Source organism: Myotis nattereri (genome assembly GCF_964212035.1).
Source record: "Myotis nattereri genome assembly, chromosome: 2".
NCBI classification, from domain to species: domain Eukaryota; kingdom Metazoa; phylum Chordata; class Mammalia; order Chiroptera; family Vespertilionidae; genus Myotis; species Myotis nattereri.
The window spans coordinates 180781334-180801524 of NC_138076.1; the positions used below are offsets into that span (position 1 = coordinate 180781334).

Genomic DNA, 20191 nt, shown 5'->3' on the forward strand with positions numbered 1-20191 from the left:
CAAATCAGAAATGGTTTCTACACAGGCGTCTGCTGGGTGAGCAGCATTGTGGAAGGGTTTCCTCTTACACACTCCCTTACTCTTGGGCCTGGACCCCTTAGCGACCTTCGTCATGTAACATTGTCTTAATCAGAAAAAATGGTTTTTAAGAAACATCCTATTTAAACTCTTTAAATGATAAATTTACTTTTTAATGAAAACATTTTATTCCTTTAAAAAATGTGCAAATATTTTCTACGGTTTACTTTCCATAGAGAACATATTTTCTGCTTCTTACCTTCTTTAATAAGTGCTCAGATGAGCACATTTCATTTATAAGTTAAAACTGTAAACTCATATATATGTGTGTGTGTGTGTGTGTGTGTGTATATATATATATATGTAATGGCAAACAAGCGTGCACAAGTTAAAGTTTTAAGGATGTCATGTGTACTTAATGAAAATTCTGATCTATTACTTCTGAACTCCTGTGTCTTGAGTCTGAGGATACAATATGACAAGGAAAAAAATAATTTTATAAAAAATGATTCATGTAATTAAAGTTGCTGGAGCTATTTCTTGAATCCTGGCATGTTTGGAAAATGTGCAATGTTCTCTTATATTAAAAATATTGTTAGGTGTGCAGGCTGCGACAGTTACTAATTTAATGTTCATTCTATGTCGTCCCATTGTTCATTTTCCTTTCCTCAAGTCCCCTGTGTTCAGGCATGAAAACTGACTTACTTTGAGTTTCCAGTTTAACCTTGTTAGTAGTAAACTCCAGCATAAAACTGTGGCTTGCTTTGGTACCCTAGCTGAGCCAGTCATCTTAGTTTCACAACTTCTGTTCATGGTTGTCATTCCCAAAATTTACCAGATGACTGTAGATAGAATACTGCTTTGCTACAAATGCTCTATCCAATCAAATGGGAATGCAATGATATTGGGCTACCACCTGGGGAGGCTAACCCGGGGCAGCTCACCCATGATTTCTCAGGGACAGGGCTTCAGATAGGCCTTTTCTTAGATGATAAATTCTACATCCTGTGCTAATCATTGCAGGCTCACATTCTTGACGCCATCAGAGCACACAGAATGAATTAGGGTGGGAACATAGTAATCAGAATCAAATGACAGAGATGTGGATAAATCAGAATGCCCATGCGTTAAGTTAACAAGGTAAGTTATAATATGCAAGCAGAACGGCCACACATGATGGCTGGTCAGTGTAAGGTTTCCTGAGAAATCAGATTATAATCAGAAGGTTACTTAATAGGCAGAGGTTTGGAACAAAGGAAGGAAGTGGGTTGCATGATATGAATGTTCAGTGGATCAGTCTGAGAGAAGCAGACACAGCCTCATCACTGCACACAGGTATAGACGAGTTTAAAAGAACTCGAATCCTGTGTGAGTCTTGACTTTACCACTTACCAGCTCTGTGACCTTGAGAAACACCTAATCCCTTGATGTGCCAGTTTGCTTCTCTATAAATGAGACAGGACTGGTGCCTACCTTAGGGTTATTGTGAAAGCCCGTTCAATACCATTTATTAAGCGCAGACTATGTGCTGGGCATTCTGTTAGGCACTGAAGAAGAGCAGTAAACTAAACAGACAAAAATCCCTACCCTCATGAAGTTTATATTTTAGTAGCAGGCAATCAACAAAATAAGTACATAGTGTGCTAAGCGATAATAAGTATAAATATGACAGAACCTAGAGTACCATATTTTTTACTCTTATTAATACTAGTACTTTTATTTATTTTATCTTCCCTGAGGAACATGTGGAGTCTCGCCAGATGTGCCCCACAGAGCCCTAGGCTCAAGTCAGTTCCGCTGCCTCCTGCCCCATTTGTTCCGAGCTGTCTTCCTTCTGATTGACAGAACTGCATTAGATGTGTTAATTCTACCAGTTAATTAACAGTTGGGTCTTTCTTGGTTCTGAGAGACATTTTATCCATAAGGAGTCATTATACACATTTCATTTATCAGGAGTTGAGTTTTTATGTCTAATTGCAAGCATTCTAGAGATGTCCATTCTAGAGCTTCCACTGGGCCAGCTTTCCCGTGGTTCTGAATGATAGCTGTTTGTCTTATAGTTGGCAGTCTCGATGTTGTTGTGGGAGGCAGCACACACAGGTCTGTACCTTACGCCGCCATCTTGGTTCTCCGAGATGTCCATTCTATAGAGTGGTGTGTAGGACTCTTTTATAAGATGAGATCATATAAAGGAATTGCAGTGCTTCACGATCTCCAGGGAGAGGGTCCTGTGACCTGGAAACCAAAAGCGTGCATCCTACTCCTGACTTTGCCATGACCTATGTGGCACTGGTTGGGCAATGACAGGTGTGTGCCTCGGTTTTCTCTCGTGTGTCTTGGGAAGAATTAGGGCTGCTCTTGACGAGGTTCGCGAGAGAATAAAATGAAAAAGCAAATATGAAAAAGCAATGAAATATTTAACGTACTCTTTGATTGAAGTAGTACCAATTTTGGATAATTCTGTGGATGGTTTCTCCTTCATTTTTCTTTTCCTATCTACGAACTTTTTGCCCACAAATCAAAATGGGAGTTGAAATGATAAAGCCTGGGCTCAGAGAATCTGAGGCTGCAAGAACTAGTTCAGCCTCCCAGGTCAGTTCCGGAATCCCTCTCCCAAGGGAGGATCAGAGAACAAATTACCCAAGATCCACTGCCAGTAGGTTCCTTATTTTGTGTCTCCCAGTTATGCATTCCTTCAACGACATTGCAAAGAGGTGATGAGGGAAGTGAAGGAACTGACGAGGATGCAAGAGAACATACTGTAAATGAGGTTGGGTTGCCACGTAACGGTGAGGCTTCAGTGTTATACCAAGAGACCAAAATTTTAGATTTTATAGGTTGGAAAATGGTAGTGTTTGAGCAGAAAAGCAGCTTGTGACACTGGTTTTATGGAGTAGAAAAAAGGGTGTGATTGGAGAGACATAGTAGAAATATAATTACAAGTAATCAGTGACTAACTGAAAATAGCAGGTGGGGGAGGGATGACAGTAAGGACACTCTGCGTTTCACATCTAAGAGAACTTGATATGTTTTTATGTATGTATTTTAAAGAAATCACATCTGTAAAAGTCTACAAGCAGTCTTGCAGTGTGCATCCAACCCCCAAATATCCGAGTTCTTGCTGGGCTTATGTGCCAGGCACTAAACAGAAAAGGCTAGTGGTCCTTAAGGGCATGTGACATCAGGGAGTATGGAAAGACATGTTCCCTAAAATGTTAATTGGCATTTAGGCTCCAGAAGCGCTGTGTACATTGTTTTAGTTTTGATGAAGAGCACATTCTTAGGCCTCCTGGTTTGATCTTCAGCTCAGACTGAAGGTCAGTTGACAGTGACCAGCATGAGGGAAAGCCCGCCCTCATCAGTTCCATGAGGGAACTGGACCAGGCGGCACACAGCTCTGTGCACCACTCCGTGATTCCAGTCTGTTTAATGGGGTGTTAGCACTTGGACGCGAGCTAGAAGCCCAGGAATGCAGTGCCTTCCAGCCCCTGGATCCCTGGCCACTGGGAAGCTGGGCGTATCAGAAATGCCTTGCTGCCTTGCATCAGCCATCCTCAGTGTATTTATTACAATGGGATTCCATGTAGTTAAGGTGGTGATACTGTGACTGAGGGAATAGGAGAGACTGGGATGGGGCAGGAGCTGGAGGGAGTGGGGGGGAGGGGGTAAGGGAGAAAATGGAGGACATCTGTAATACTGTCAACAATTTTTTAAAAATGGGATTTGGCTGATAAAGAGTTTACACTGCACAGTGCATCTTTTATCCTCTAAAATTTGTCCGTGTAATAAAATGGTTGTTAGTATAAATAAGATTTTTTAAAATTAGCAGCTTAACCTGATAGTACATATCAAAAAATCCTCTCCCTCACTTTTTGTACTAGGCGTGTTATTGGAACATTGCATGTAAGTGTATTTTATCTTGAAAATTGAGACATCCTTCCCATACAACTGGGCACATTGTTGCTTAAAGAAATCCGATGATTATTCCTTTAGGAAAGAAGGCTTTTGAAATGAATTTTAAATAACTTTTATTTGGTTGGTTTGGGTATTAGCCAAAAGGCACCTGTATCTTAGGTTAAAATAATTAGATCTTTTTGCCAGTAGTTGGTAATTGTGGATAATCTATACCAATACAATCTGTATTATATAGTTGTTTTGCCAAATCATTCCTCACATTTTTTCAGCAAATTAAAGAATGAGGCAGGAGAGACAAAGATTGACTCTGATGGACAGAAATGTGGGGAAACTGTGCTTATATAATGCATAAATCATGACCAGGCTTATAGATCATAACCAAATTCTTAAATAATGTTGAATAGATGTTGCTCTAATTCCAGTAGGTAACATAATTCCCAACACAACACAATTAACTGTGAGGCTATGGGTGACATTCTTTTAAGTTTTAAGTAAGTATCCCAAATATTAAAAAAAAAAATGAGTAAACTTTGGGGTGAACAACTACAATGCCTTTTAAAAATATTTATAACTGTTACACAAAGATGTACTCAAATTACATTAAAATCATAATAGAAAAAAAGTATTCCTGTCTGCCTGGTGACATTTATAGGCTGTAACGGAGCATCTGTTGGAGAGCTAAGGATAAACTTGAGCTCTCAACGGGATCTTGGAAGCCTTGGCTACCAACACTGGCAAAACCATCAGTTTTCCATTCCTGGCAATAAATTTTAAATCCAAATAAATCCTGTTTGTAAGGGCACTAAAAAGCCTTGTCAGCTCCGAAGTTAAGTAGGCACGCATCCACTGGCCGCGTATTGAAGCCAGAGACCGGGCCAAAGTGCACACATCTCCTATAATCTAATTTTCAAGCACAAACTATGGCAAAGCCAAATATGGCTCCAAAGTCAAGGCTTCTCTAACACAGTTCATAGCATGACCCCGGGCTTGGGTACCAGGCAAAGCAAAAGGTCAGCATCACTTCCCTGAAACAGTGACCTTTGAAGAAAGGTGGTGATGAGAGAAGAGATCAACTTGATGTGTCAAAGTGGCTCTCTGTGCCCCTCCGGTAAGATAAGCAGAAAAGGAGGAAGTAAAAGGATGATTCGTGTGTTTAGTAAAATACAGCAGGGCTAAAATAGCCCTGGAAACAAGCCTCATAGCTCTCTTTCTAAGTCCCAGTCCGGAGAGACAAACGGAGTCAGCTCTGACTGGGAGGGGTGCCGCCCCTCTGGCCAGAGCTCTTGCAAAGAAACTGAGACAAAAATAGAAGCCTTCCCTTCTGAGGTGGCCTCCCTTTTCTCTCCGTGTGTCAGTGATTTTCAGACGGTAGATTCTGAGAGCCATGGCAACTTGAGGGATTTGCATTTTTAAAAAGTGGGCACGAATAGGCAAAGGTTACATTTGCGGATATGGAACAAATGAATAGGCTCCTCGTTTCCACAAGGTTACGAAGCCGTGGGGTGGGACAGAGTGGTTGGAAATCCCTCTGAAATTCCCGAGTAGCACTTGATGTGGGAAAATGTAACACGTCAGGGTGACTCCTTGTTCTTGTCTCTGAAAATCTGTGACTTCAGGGATGTCATAATCCCACAGGTTACAGACCTCTCCTCCCACTCTCATTCTCTTTGCCCCAAACATGTGTTTCTACATGCTGCACCCTCAGTGCCCTGCCCTCGCTCCCATTCCATTCTCCGCCCACCAGAAGCTTCTGCATGGCATTCATTTTCCAACATCGTTTCAGCAAATCCTGACAGACATCCTAAAAGATAGGCATCATTTTCCCATTTTCAGAGGAAGCAACTTCAATAAGAATCTTCTTCAATCAGACACCTAATGAGGGGCAAAGCTGGGATTTGGAGAATGGGCTGCCTTCAGAACCCCCTGCCCTTTAAATCACAGCCTGCTCTATTGGATCTCTGCACATGTAAGCCCCATCTCAGGGGGGACTGTCTAGAGTGGGTGCACCTTGGTTAATGTTAGCACAGAGCATATACCTTCCCCGCACAAGTCACTTTGCCTTTTACCTGAGTACCCCTCACCTCCAGACCCTTGTGAAAAAGCAGCAGTAGTAGCAGAATTATTTTCTCCTTCTGCATCCTCTATTTTGGCTTCTATGTTTATTCGCCTAACATTTATCAGAAGTCGACTATGTGCTAGACACTATTCTAGGCCCTAAGTACAATTGAGACAAAGCCCTGCCCTCCTTGAACTTGCACTCTATTGTTGGAAATAGACAAGTGTATGATGTAGATCATGTCAGGGAACAATGAGATAAAACAAAGCAAGCAAAAGGTGTAGCGAGGGATGGAGGTATATTAAATTGCATTGTCAAGAGCAACCTCTCTAGGAAGGTAACATCTGAGCAGAGACCTCGATGGAGTAAGTACGCAAGTCCTGGAAAGACCTAGGGGTCAGAAAGAGCCAATTTCTGTCAGGAATGGTGGGTTGTGAGGAGGACTACCAGGACAGCCCCTGTGGCTGGGCCTACTGAGGAAGGAAGAGGGTGCAGGAGAAGGACAAAGACTGAATCTCCTAGGGTCCCCTGGGCTAGGAAAGGAGTTTAGATTTTAAGCTAGAAAAATTTATTCTAAAAAATATATCAGTGCTTTCACATTTTGATTCAACAGCATTGATTATTTGTACCACACAAAATTCACTCCTGACAAGGGACTATGTAGAACAAACTAGAGTAAATCGTTTAAACCAGAGAAAATGCACAGGCTGGTGGATTTCAAATTGCTCCTAACCCTTCAGGCAGAACAGGTAGGGAGTACAAGAGAGAATTTATTTAAGATCACAATCAAACATCATCCTTTTCCCCTTTATTCTTTTGCCATAACCACACCCTGGATAAATCTTTCTGCTTTGTGTGGTCATATCCTGCGTATAGAGCCGCAGGTCTCTGACTATGTTCTATCTTCTGTAGCTCTTCTGAAATGCCAACTACTTATAGGTCTCAGACCAGCAACACTTTGGAAAATTAGATGCCCAACTAGCCTCATTTCCTGATTGCTTGTCCACTGCTTTTGGGACACCCTCCCACCCCCTTGCCACCTGCAGAAGCTGATTGCCACATGGCCCACAACCAAGTTGGAGCCTATTCTGACCCAGCTATTCCATTTCAACCCTAGTTAGGGGCACTGCAATTCAATTCTGGCACTAACTACCCAGAGTTAGCACAACCCCCATAAGTTAGAGGGCGAGACCCCAACACAACTGTCCTTAACTTTAGGCACCAACCATGCTTCCGGTGTCCCCAGGCCATCCGCACTTCTGAGACTGGCTGCAATTTCAGTGGTTCCCACAATCCCCTCAGGTTCAATAATTCACTAGAGCAACGCGCAGAATTCAGAAAGACATTATATTTATCTTTACAGTTTCATTATGAAGGGTACAAATCAGGAGGACCAGCCAGATAGACACATGGGAGAAGGTCTGGGAGGGAACACAGGGCTCCCATGCCTGTCCTGTGGAATCCGGGGCATCGCCTTTTCTGCACATCAGTGTGTTTACCAGCCAGGAAGTTCACTGAGCCTCAGATCAGAGGTTTTAGTAGGCTTTTATAAGACTGAATCACAGGCCACATGATTGAACTTAATCTCCAGCCTCCCTCCCCACCCTGAAGGTTGGGTTTTCTCAAAGTCCCAACCTCTAGCCACTTGTGCTTGGTCTTTCTGGTAACTATCCCCCATCCTGAAGCTAACTAGGGGCTCACCAGTGTCACCTCATTAGCATAAACGCAGGTGTGATCAGGGACCTTATGAATAACAATGACATTTCTCTTATTTTACAAGTAGAAATTACTTCAGCATCTATTTCAGTTTTTCAAGTCTTTTATTCAGGAAATTCCAAGGATTTAGAGTCTTCCCTTAGAGACCTGGGAGTGAGCAGGTCTGCAGTGAAAAGGAGGGCAATGGAGGAAGAAGCAAATTGGAAGAAAAATGTGAGAACAAAACTGCCCAGGCTGCTATGGGGGCCATTAACATGAGGGTATATACATGGTTTCAACTCTCAAGATGTGCATCCTCTAATTGAGGAGACAAGAAATAAACAAATTAGGAAGCAATTTAAAAGTTGGTCACTGCTCATTATAAAATGTCTCAGGGCAGCATCTGAGTTCTCATCAGCAGCCAATCATAACCAGGCATTATAGCATTTTATCGACTGGCTCCATCATGTGTCAGAAATGAGTTTTACATGGAGGAATTGCTTCAGCCTCTGCTTTCAGTCTTTCAAGTCTTCTATCAGATTTCTGTAGAAGACTTGGAAAACAAGTAAGACAACCAGGGAAATGTTTCAAGTATGGAAAAATGCATAAAACCTAAATAGCATCAGCTGAAAAATTTGTGGAATTGCATGAAGATGAGAAAGGTAATACCTACTGCATGATCAATAATTGTTTCTACATTGCATTTATAGCAAACTGCTCTGTGACTCATGGCTGCTGTTCCTGTTCATGAAAACTTTGGGCCTTTTGTGTCTTTGCATCTTATTGTTATCAGCCTAGGAACCATTATTCAAAAAGAGCCACACCCACCGTCATCTGGAGTGACAGTGGACCACACTCGTCTTTCAGCCTCACTGCATCCTGGGCAGCCCATAGCTCTGCCCCATTTGAAGTTTTCCTTGTTCATCCTACTCTAAGTTACCTCATTTCTTCTCCCAGGTCCCAGCTGCTGGGCTCATTGTGTTCAGAACAACATTGTCTGTGGACGCAGCTAGTCAGCTGTTGATGCATTGGCAGCCTTAGTAAGATTCTTTTCAAGCTCTGCACCATCCTGTAGTTGCTCCAAGTCCCAGAGCCATCTAGACAGTGGTCACTGCTATGCTCTGCAAAGCTGTAATCTTAAAGAGTTCAGTCCCATTCTGACATCACACCTTGCTGGCCCCTATCCTAGAAGAACATATTGGTTTGGATTCAATTCAGATTTTTTAAATTCAGCATCCTCAATCCACATGATGTCCTCTTTGAAGAATCTAGTGAAGAAATATTAGCTCTTTGATGCTGATGGGAAGTTCAGCCTGAGTGTAAGATTTCTTGGGTTCAACTTGGCACATCATCTTGGTCCAACTTTGAGTTTATTGTTAGGTCTCCGTGTCATGCCCATGCTCCAGCTATTGGTGATAGACTCTGAAACAGTTCAGAGATGGTAGAGAAGCTACTGATGATTTAGAAAATAAAACTAAGAGAAAAAAATGAATTATTTAGAGAAGGTCATTGGAATTAAGAAGAAATTTCAGAGGAGTATTAATATCCATCCATTTTATAAGAGAAAAAGAAAGAATGAGGAATAATGAGAGTGTTAGGTATGGAATACTCCCATGAGAAATATGTCAAACCCCTTTTTTATAGGAAATTTCTAAGTGACCAAATTACGAATTTCTAATAAATAATACCTCAGAATCATCTTCTCAGCAACTTAATACATAAAGACAATTTTCTTATTTACAGAGGCAGCCCAGATACTGTTACAAAACACTTTCATTCCCCTAACTAGTTGGTCCAGGTACCATAAATCATAGTCCAGATCCTAATGGAGTCCAGAGGTACCATAGTTTTGACTGGAACAGTCCTTCCTGGTTATACCATTCTCTCGGCAAATTTTTTTTAATGTTTTTGTTGATTTTTAAAGAGAGAGGAAGGGAAAGGGATAGAGCACATATTGATAAGAAAGAGATACATTAATTGGCTGCACCCTGCACTCCCTCTCCTGGGGATATAGCCCACAACTGGGGAATGCACCCCAGCCTATTTCTGAGGGCATGGGACCACACTCAGCCAACTGAGCCACACTGGCCAGGACTCTGCAAAATTTTTAATAACACTCCTTTTATGCTCAACTGTATCCTTGTTAAGCCAACAAATTATATGATTACTCAATCAATGTATAACATGGGCACAGATAAGGATTGTTTTTTATTGTTTAAGAACGATTTTTTAATCTCTTTTTATTGTCGACACTATTACAGATGGCCCTGTTTTCTTTAAGGTTCATCCAATGATTGGTGATGTTAAGATATCACTGGTTTGGTTTTGAATTAGACTGGTTATTCTCAAACTTCAGTACTCATCAGAATCACTTTTAGTGCTTACTAAAGCACAGATTACTGGGCCCCAATCTTAGACTTCTGATCCTGAACATCTGGGGTATGGCTGAGAATTTGCATTTCAGACCATTTCCCAATGATGTTGATGCTGCTAGCCCAGGGGAGACAGGCTTAGAGGACAACCAACTCTTTCCCTCTGCTTGGGTAGTGTTTTGAAGACAAAGGAAAAGACATAAGGATAGACTGAACAAGTTAAAGAACAATTTGATAAAATGTCTTAATATTAGGGACTAGTAAAAAAAATCAGCTGGTGAGCTGGCCAACTGCAAACTCAGTTTAATCAGATTATGATGGGCAAAGCTCTGGCATGATGATAGCCATGTGTGGGGCCCTTCACTGAGCTCCCCTGTGCAGTTTTGAGATTTGGGAACTATTAAGTAGTTTGCTCTCACAGAAAAAAAAAAAAAAGCATTTTTTATTCCGAAGGAGGAATTTACATAGTCTTCTAGAAGGTTTACTCATTTCTTAGTGTGAGGCAAACCTATGTGTGTGTGTGTGGGCGGGGGGGGGGGGGGGGGGGGAGACAGTGAAATTCAAACAGTAACATATACAGTTGTTAAAACAGATTTTAATTCCATTTGTTTTTGTGTTGCATTTGACGACTCTAGTGTTAAAAGATTTCTGGGAATGTTTTTTCTCTAGAAATAGTATTTTCTGTATAGGCATTGTGTGTGTGCGTGTGTGATTTTCCTTGAGTTCTACATATAAATTTATTATTTTGTAATTTATTATTCTTAATTTTCCTCCTAATAAGTCACATACAGTGGAGATGAATATGATGATTACATTTGAGAGAAATTTCAGGAGAGCCCTATCAAAATATCAGACAGGACATACAGAAAGCTGTTTTGATTTACATTTTAGAAAAAAATTTGCCAATTATATGTCAATCCAGTTGAATTTCAAAGGACACAGTTGGATCCTTTCTCCACTTCCAGTCCATCTTTTCTTCCTTATGAACCCAGGGCCTGCAACTAAACTCCTGTGAGAGCAGCCTCTTCATTGCGCTCCTTGAGTCACACTTGTCATACACATGTGGTATGTTCATTAGGAATGAGGCTAGAAACCCAAGAAAGCAGGAATGGTGTCTGGGAGATTACCGGGCCCCAATCTTAGACTTCTGTCTAAACCTGAACCCTGTGTTTCTGTTAGCTCACTTGGTGAACTCCATATTTGGCTCAGCAATTTGATTTTTAATGTCTCCCTTGAATTCATAACTCACCAAATAACAAGCTGGAAGAGGCATAGAGACACCTGGGGTAATGTGCTAGTTGTACAGATGAGGAAACCGAGACTCAGGGAGTAAGACTTTTTCTCCCTTTTCTGTCACATAACTAGGTTTTGGCTGAGCTAAAACCAGAACCCTGTGTCCTGACTCCTAGGTCAGTGCTCTTTGCATTACACTGTGTTGCCTCCCTCCTGTAAATGGGGCATCACATTGAAGAACCACACAAAGCAGGCTAAGCTTTGATTGACACTGACAACCTAGACATTTTATTGAATAACTACAAAATTAAATAAGTAAAATTGATCCGACGGCTGGAGAGACTATTTGAAAGATTTTTACACGCCTGTCGAATCATCTTCTAGTCATCTAGAAAGGAGCATTGTTGTTAGAATTCAGGGAGACCAAGAGGGGTGTGCCTAGCAAGCCCTGTGTGTCCCTTTTCAGAGACGTGACCAGTTGTATTTGAGAAGCCTTGAGAAGCTCTGAATTTCCACCCACCAAGACATTGGGATCTCACATTGCAGCCTCAGAGTCTAACAGTCAATCTGCAACTTCCCTGGCTATCTACTACCCAGTGGTCAAATATTTTCATTCCTGGTGAAATAAGGAAATGATTTCATACTGACTAACCCAAGACAGCATGGGAATCTGCTCATCATAATCATGAGATGTACACAGCATGTGTGAGTAACCGAGAAGTAACCAATCAGATGTAACTGCTTTGCTGGAGGACGGACACATACAAGTTGGCATGGTGAGGAAGTGAGGTCCTGTGCACTGGCCGCTGTTCTGGGTGTCTGTCCTGCAGTTCTGGTTCAGGTTCAAGTCCTGGTCTGAACTTTCTCGCCCACTCAGGGTGAGCCTTGCATGGAGGCCACTCGAGGTGCCATTGGATGAGAGAGGAACCTTGGAATACTTAATGGAGCCACTTTGAATGAAAGCACATGCAGCATTTATTCTAAGAAAACTGTTGTATTTGACTTAATTTTGGTGAAAAGGATGTACTTTCTAGACTAATTTGAAGAAACATCAGTTACGGAAATTAGCTTTAAAAGACTGGCTTTATGCGAAAAAAGAGGACAAAGGCAATTTAGGTTGGTGTGTTGTTGTGTGTTTTTTTCCCCATTTCAGTGAGAGATGTAAGACATTCATGTCAAGTTCTTTAAAAACCAAGAAAAGAAACCACAAAGCATTCAATATGGAAAAAAATCATAATTACACATTTTTTTCTTACTTTCAGACTATGGTCAGTTGATATACAGAGGGAGGGAGGAATGAAACAAAATGCACAGAAGTAGGAGGGAAAAGACTGAGAAACAAGCAAACGACAAAAACAGAAAGATACAAGCAGTGAAAGAAAGATGAGAAAAACCAAAAGAGGATTAAAAGAGAGAATGATTTTTAGGGACTAAGAGAAAGGATGAGAGTGTCTATCATGTACTTTCCTACCCGGCCGCTAAGCACAGCTTGCTGTTGTTTTTCTCATCCTTTGATTGAAGTCTTCCTCCACATAGACTGTCAATTCCATAAGCATGAGAATGAGCTGGGTGTTGTTCACTATTGTTTTCCCAGCGCCCAGCACAGACATAGAAAACACAGTAAGAATTAGTAAATGAATGGATGAACTAGGAACAAGGGAAGAAAAAATGTGCAAGGAAAGAGAGTCCTGTAGCCCAAAGGCTGGGGTGATGGTCTCCCAAGAGCTGGTTGTTTCCTCAAGAGCCGGAGACTCAGGAATACAGTAACCTCTTTGCAGGTCGTGTCATGAAACCTCACCCATGTTCTCTTTGGCTCAGTTACCATCTGCTCGCTAAGCATGAGAATATTTTGCCTCTGTTTCTTTTGAAAACTTTCTGAAAATTGATGTTTTCACCATCCACACCTTGGGTATCGCTATGTCACTTGGTACCTTCTCTCCCCAGGCTCAGCTATCTAAGGCTCTCAAACCCTTCGGTCCCATCAGCTCCCCGGAGTCTGCTGTTGTAGACCAACTCTCCTCTCCCCAAGTGCTGCCTTCTTGGTTCTCCCAAGAGGGGTGCCTTCACTTTTAACCAGCTGGTGGCAATGGGCCATCTTCCCAACCCCTCGACACTAAGGGCCTTAGAAGAGAGTCAGCAGACTCGGCTCCCACTGCCAAGACATCACCACGCCTTCACCCTCACGTGAAATGCATTTTCCAAGCCTCCACATCACTGTCCTCCAATACCACCTGGGCACTCCTATACATTCATCACAGATTTTGGCCCATGGCAGCCCATAGCCCCCTCATCCGCCCTATCGCTGACCTCCCCCAGGATGACTTCAAGGACTTTGGGCATGATTCATCCAAAAGATTAGCCTCTGCAAATACAGTGATTTTTTTAAATTGTAGTAAAATATGCATAACATAAAATTAACCATTTTAAGTGCACAGTTTTGTGGCAGTAAGTACATTTACATTGTTATGCAACCATCACCACCATCTATCTCCAGGGAATTTTCATCTCCCCCCAAATAAAACTCTGTCCCCATTAAATACTGACTCCCCCAATTCGCCAATATTTTATCAGATTTAAAGGACTCTCATCGTAGAATTTTTACTTCCTAAAGTTGTTCTACTTTTCGAATTTTAAAATGTATTATTGCACTTTCTATCCACAGTCTCCAGTCTTACCAAGCAATCTCGATGCACACAGATCTGGGTTGGGATCCCAGCTAAAACATTTGTTAGCCTCAGGTTCTTCATTTGTAAAGTTCAGATAATAGATAATACTGTACTTAATCCACAGACTAAAGAGATAAGAGAGCTGACGTTCATTGGATGGTTGAAAGGATTCGGTGCTTATAGAACCTTCAGCACAGGTGTCTTCTCCATCCTTCCTACCAGTCCCCACAGTCATGCTCCTCATTCCAATCACTGCTTTGCTGTCATCCTTATCCTCCTCTCACCTTAGTCTTTCTGGCACCAATTCCAGGGGATACCCCGTCCTCTATTGGTCCAGCTCTCTGCCTCCACCAACCGACCTGGGCTGTTGGTGACCAAAAGTCTTTGCTGTGGTCACTAGGAGGCATGGTCTGCCACCCCACTAGGCCGCCCTTCCTGTCAGTTACAGGCCTTTAACGGGCCCCCTATTTGACTTGCCATTCCCCACACCAGCTTTTTCTGCTCTTTTCCCTTCACTCCATATCCCTATTTTGCCACTACCCTAGGGTTGTCTATCTTCTGTGTTTTTATAGACCCGAGTTCTTAAAGTTTAGTGCACGAAGGAATAATGCACAACCCCTAAGAGGTTGATTTGGTGAGAGGAGATGAGGTGGAAATCTGCAATTTTAATAAGCAGCCCAGGTGATTTTGGTATAGGTAATGCACTGTCCACTTTTCTCTGAGGGCTGTCTGAAGCCACAAGCTCTTTGAGAACAACATCTTGTCTTCTCTGATTTTCATCTCTAAATACCTGGCAATCGATGGGGAAGGATTGATAGAATGAATGAATCTGGCTGTCGCTCTGCATTTCAGGATAAGTTACCACTCTCCTTTTGAAATGCTAATTAGCTACAGCAGTTTAAATGCAGTTTAAAACTCTTTAAGATGTTTTATCCTTAATCCTTTATCATCCCTTTTCATTGCCATTGGAGGTAGGGGATTATTAAGAACTTGCTATTCTCAGACTAGAACAACTACCAAAAAGAAAAAAGGACCAACCCAAGGGCTGGGTGAGAATCAGACAGAAGAGCAGAGATATGTAGGTTGGGCCTTTCCACTGTATCTTAGGGAGGAACGTACTGTGTTAACGCTCATTCTAAGGATCTGCCAGGCAAACATCTTTATGGCCACTTTGTAGTGGGCTTTTCCGGAGTAGAAAACATCTTAAGCAGGAAGGTCACTTCTGGAGATGCTGGGAGAAGGTGACTTAGGGAAACTGGTAAATAAGGTTGCAGACTGACATACCTGGCCAGTGGTGGGAACACACCCCACTTCAAAGACTTCACATCCTAGCTCTCCCAGTTCCTAGTTTGTGACGTGGGTAATTTAACTGTTGGGGTCGCTTGTTTCCTCATTTGTAAAATGGGGACAGTGTGATTTCCCTTGCAGGCTTTTTTGAGGATTCAAGATGGAATGTAAGTAATGCACAGTGACTCTATGATGCCGGGCCATCAGGCAGTTTCCAAGAGAGCTGGCTATCTGGTTATCCCTTTGTCTCCATGGCAATGAAGGGGAATCGCGTGCACACATACCTGCACCAAGTCCACCTAGAAAAACAGAAGTGGGACCAGCTGTTGCCCTCTGGGGAAGTCTGACTCTGAAGCCTCACCCCTTCTGTAGTAAAATGTTTCCAAAGGGAGCAGACAGAGTAACCTAGGGCCATGCCCTCCCACTTCCCTCTTCCTGAGCCCGCTCAGAGCCTGTCTTGGGGAAGTGGGAGGTAAACTTGCGTGGGTGGCCGGAACTGAAACATTTCTTTTACCACTTTCCTGTTCCTCCACCCCTTTCTCTTTTGTGCCTGGGGGAGGTGGGGAGGAGAAACAGCTCAGGCCTGTGCTGTACCCACACATTTGGATCTGCTCCCCCAGCCTCCAGAGCCTACCTCGTCATTCACCAAGATTCATTGAATGCCTGCAGGGTTCAGGCTGCTGTTCTCAATGTTGTATCCCAGACCTCCCTGGGAGCCCATAGGAAGTTTGTTGAAATAGTTAAGATATTCCCCCAGCTCATGAAGAGCAATATGTAACCCCCACTTCATTCCAACCCTCAGCCCCTCCCCATCCGTGGCTAAAAAGAGTGCTAAAAATGTTTGATTTATCTGTTAATAATAATGAACACCTATAAACAGTCTTCAGGCTTCCTTCCATACCTACTCCCTTATTCCTGAATATTTATTTGCTTTTAGGAGAAGAACTTGGATTGGTTTCCTCGGATGCGAGCCATGTCCCTTGTTAGCAATGAAGGTGACAGTGAGCAAAATGAGATTCGGAACCTGCAGGAGAAGTTGGAATCGACCATGAGTCTGGTCAAACAGCTGTCGGGTCAGCTGGCGGAGCTCAAGGAGCAGGTCAGTGGGTCCAGGGAGCTGGGGCTGTGTGAGGGGGAGTCATTCACCACCTTGAGTGCAGGAGACCCAGAGACTCCTGGGAGCAAGCTTGTGGAATTTATAAATTCCGATTAAGAAAGCCCATGGTGTGCTGTTGGAACATCTCAGCAAGCAGGGGCTTCTGCTTCGCCACCTCCCCATCTTGTGTGAACCTTCTCCTTCTGTGAAAGGGGGAAGGAAGGCACGAACGCCAAAATGCAAAGACCTCTTTGCACTTTTTTGGTAGAAACTCATATTCTCTGCCATCAGAGTAATTAAACTCATTGGAAAGGCAGATCATCATTAGTATCTGTCATCGCAATAATCATCCCCTACATCGTGTAAAATTGTTAGCATCTGTAAAAATAATATCGAAAGTGACTGTGGGAGCTGTTAAAATGACTCTGGTGTTGGGGGGTGATTATGTGACAAGCAAGGGCTGCTTTAAAAGAACCATGGTTCCTGTTTCTTAACCACAGAGACCGGGTTTGCTTTGTTTTCTCTGTTTATGGAAATGCACTTAAAAAATATTCTCTCTGTTTTGAAGAAACATATTCTCTACGATCCCAAGACAGCCCTGTAGGTGCTTGGGAAAAGTTAACCCAAAACGGTGTGGCCCACCAGCCCTGGGAGAGAGTGAGGAAATCAGCTCAACACACTGTCTCTTTCTCCCCAGATGACAGAACAAAGGAAGAATAAGCAGAGGCTGGGCTTTCTCGGATCAAACACACCCCATGTGAATCATCACATGCCGCCACACTGATACCATGGGGGAGAGCCGTGACTGGCCTTTCATCAGCGCCCTGCCTGACCGCTGAATACAGAACTGAGCTGGAGGGGAGTGAACAGTGCCTATTGTTGAAAAGTTAAAAACAACCAAGTGCCAAGATGTTGCCTGGTGTAGCTCCGGGAACAATTTATAACTGTGTTTTCATGGTGGAGAAGACCAAACTCAAAAATGCAGCGGCTGGAAAGCACACATCACGCCTTCTTAACGCAACGTGAAGGGACTTACGTGGACGGAGAGGGCAGGGAGAGGCAGGGCTGCAGGAGATGCCGTGCAGAGAGAGCCACCTTTTGCTAAGTCGTTAAAGAGTCGGTTTTGTCTTAAACGCTGACTGCAACCTTTGTCACGGTTGGTTGGACTTTCTTTCTTTTAATTATGGCATGTAGGTCAGTGATACAGGAAGTCATATTCGGGTGGCTAAGTTTTTACTATAGAAAATAAGTGAAAAAGATTAAAAAAATGAGAGTTGCAAAGAAAAATGTTAGTGTTTCCAAACCGTAGCTGTCACAGGGCAATGTCCTTATTTATAACATGCAACGCAATGGATTTGCGCCTCTAGCAACTAGTGCTGGGAGCCTGTGCCCCTCAAGCTGACATCACAATGGGATGTGATTGCTTTCTCCCAGATCCAGAGGGGCTCTGTCAATATAGAGCACAAAAGGTGGTCTTCAGAGAACTGGGGAAAAGCATGTCAATCATGTATAGGCTAAGATTTTCAAAGATTTGGGGAAGAAAAAGCTACAGTAAGCCCCAGGGAAGAGTTTTTTTGAGTGTATGTGTGCTTTAAAATATATTGAGATTAATAAATGAAAATGGTGGAAGATGACGGGAAATACTGAAAAACTTACGAGAGTGGCATTTTATAAATATGGAGTAAAAGCTATTTGATTCATGTTTGCTGTGCTTAAAAGGAACTGAGTGGTTTTATTCCTGCAGCTGGGGAGGGAGGGAAAAATCTAAGGACTTTATTGAATACTCAAGAAAATGAAGCATATCAATTGCATATTTTAAAACTGTATTTAGTGAGAGCTTTTCAGAATGTAGAAAGATAATAATCTCTCCCCCAAATTATTTTTATGTTAAATTAATGCAACTAGAATTTGTGGAAAGAGAAAATAACCTGCCATACCCTTGTTATTCTTAGAAATGATGTTTTCAGAGTGTTAAAGCAAAATTGAGATATTGACAGTGTTAGGGGATCACTGTGTGGCCAGAGAGCAAGGCACAGGACACCCAAGTCTGGGAGATTCTTTGCAAGTTGACCTTCTGGCCCTGGCCCCCCAAGAACAAAAAATTGCCTCCAGAATCTTCAACTCTGACCTTATTACCACCAAGGTTGAAGGTCTGGGCAAGGTTTGCTATGCCTGTTTTTAAAGCTTTGAGATTGTTTTGATATAGTTTAAGCTATTGGATCCTAAAATTCTCAAATCATTGGGCTAGGTAGATTAGAAAGGATGCCTAGACCAGCCCTGTTAAAATGCTGTTAAAATGTTGACTTGGAGAGAAACTGTTGAAACCTCGATCAACAAATTTTTGAGCTGAATCTCTTGACACCCTCCTAATCCCAGCCTCTCCCCAAATTGAGAATTCTTCAGTCCGACATGAAAGCCATTTTCCTGACCAGTTGCTGAAGTACCATAGTCCAGAGACGAAGAAATTGAGATATATATCCGCGGGCAGCACAGAACTTTGAACCTATTAGGCAATCAATAAGTGTATGAGAATTCCACCGTCACTAATCACCCTTAATTCTTTATTAAAACTTTAAACTCTCTCACATATTTGATTCTTTTTAAATGTCTTCACCAAAACCTAAGTAGAACAAAGCATCCATTGTTTTCATCCAAGACCATCATTGTTTTAATATCATTAGATAACTATTTTAATTAGGCAGAGAGTTTGGGGAGTAGGGCAAAGAAAAGGGGTAGATTGAGCATATTCTAGTTTAGGGATCTATCTCACAAAATCAAATATTTTTTATGTCTGAACATCAAGAGAATAGATGAATTTTTACAGATGAGAGCAACCTGTCTTTCAGATGATGAACTGTGTAGTCTTTCCTGACACTGGGATAGTTCTTTTTTTTATAGGACTAAGCCATTGGGTTAGTGGTAGCTCACCCTTTCTCAGCATATTGTCTCCTGTGGGAAGCAGCCAGAAGATTGCAACTAAAAAGATTCTTATTTGTTCAGAATTAAAATATTTCTCAGTTCTGCTTCTCTTTCTTTTCTGCCTAAGTACTTAGAGATTACAGGGCAAAATGAACAAAACAAAGCAAACAAAAAAGGCATTTTGCAGGCTATTAATTCATGACAAAGATAATAATGCAGAAATTTGACATCTGATTTGTATGTTACATATATGTTTGTAATGCAACCGGAATAGTTGACCTAGACAAGTATTAGTTAACATTCTCATATTTATATAGTGATATTACATACCATCATCCTTGATTTTGATGTTAAGAGAAATGTTTTCCTATTTATTTGTTAAAATCCACACGAGGTTAAAAGTATCAGTTAATACTGAATAGTTTAATGAAAGTATGTTTCTTAAAATATCATTTTTAGATGAGAAAATGTTTGTATCATATAAGACTATAATATAAATAAATTGTATACATGTAAAATTTATCATTTTCTTCCCCTTAAAAAGTTAGTTTAGAAAAGGGCTTATTTTCTTAAATATTGAACTTTTTCTGTTGATGACAAGGATGCAGTTTTTAGATGGTTGATAATATCTGGAAGATATTTCATCCAAGTCAGAACTGTGTGCTTATGTCATATTCTCCACTCACAGTTCATTCTTTTGAACGTTCTTTTTAGTTTATAGTTGTCTTATTATAAACAGTGATGCAGCCACCCCCTACCTCCATGCCCTGGGACTAAGATGAATGGGAAGACTGGGGATCTGGGGTCAGTGAAAGTGAAGATTGGGGCTTCCTTATGATTAGGGGAAAGAAGGAGTAAATGACAGATGCTAGGAAGAAAAGAGCTTACCCTCCAGGGCCCAGTAGACTGGGACATAATAAGTAAATATTTCACA

The 20191-nt window shown here is 41.9% G+C and overlaps 1 protein-coding gene across 1 annotated transcript in view; it reads left to right on the plus strand.

Moving 5' to 3' along the window:
- The window catches only part of ITPR2 (inositol 1,4,5-trisphosphate receptor type 2), a 423569-nt gene extending 404646 nt beyond the window's left edge, over positions 1–18923 (plus strand). The window contains exons 56-57 of the mRNA XM_081114981.1: positions 16180–16341; positions 17036–18923. Of these exons, the coding sequence (XP_080971107.1) occupies positions 16180–16341; positions 17036–17122 (249 nt within the window). The 3' untranslated portion in view covers positions 17123–18923. The remainder of the gene's footprint in view (positions 1–16179; positions 16342–17035) is intronic.
- Positions 18924–20191: the final 1268 nt, after the last annotated feature.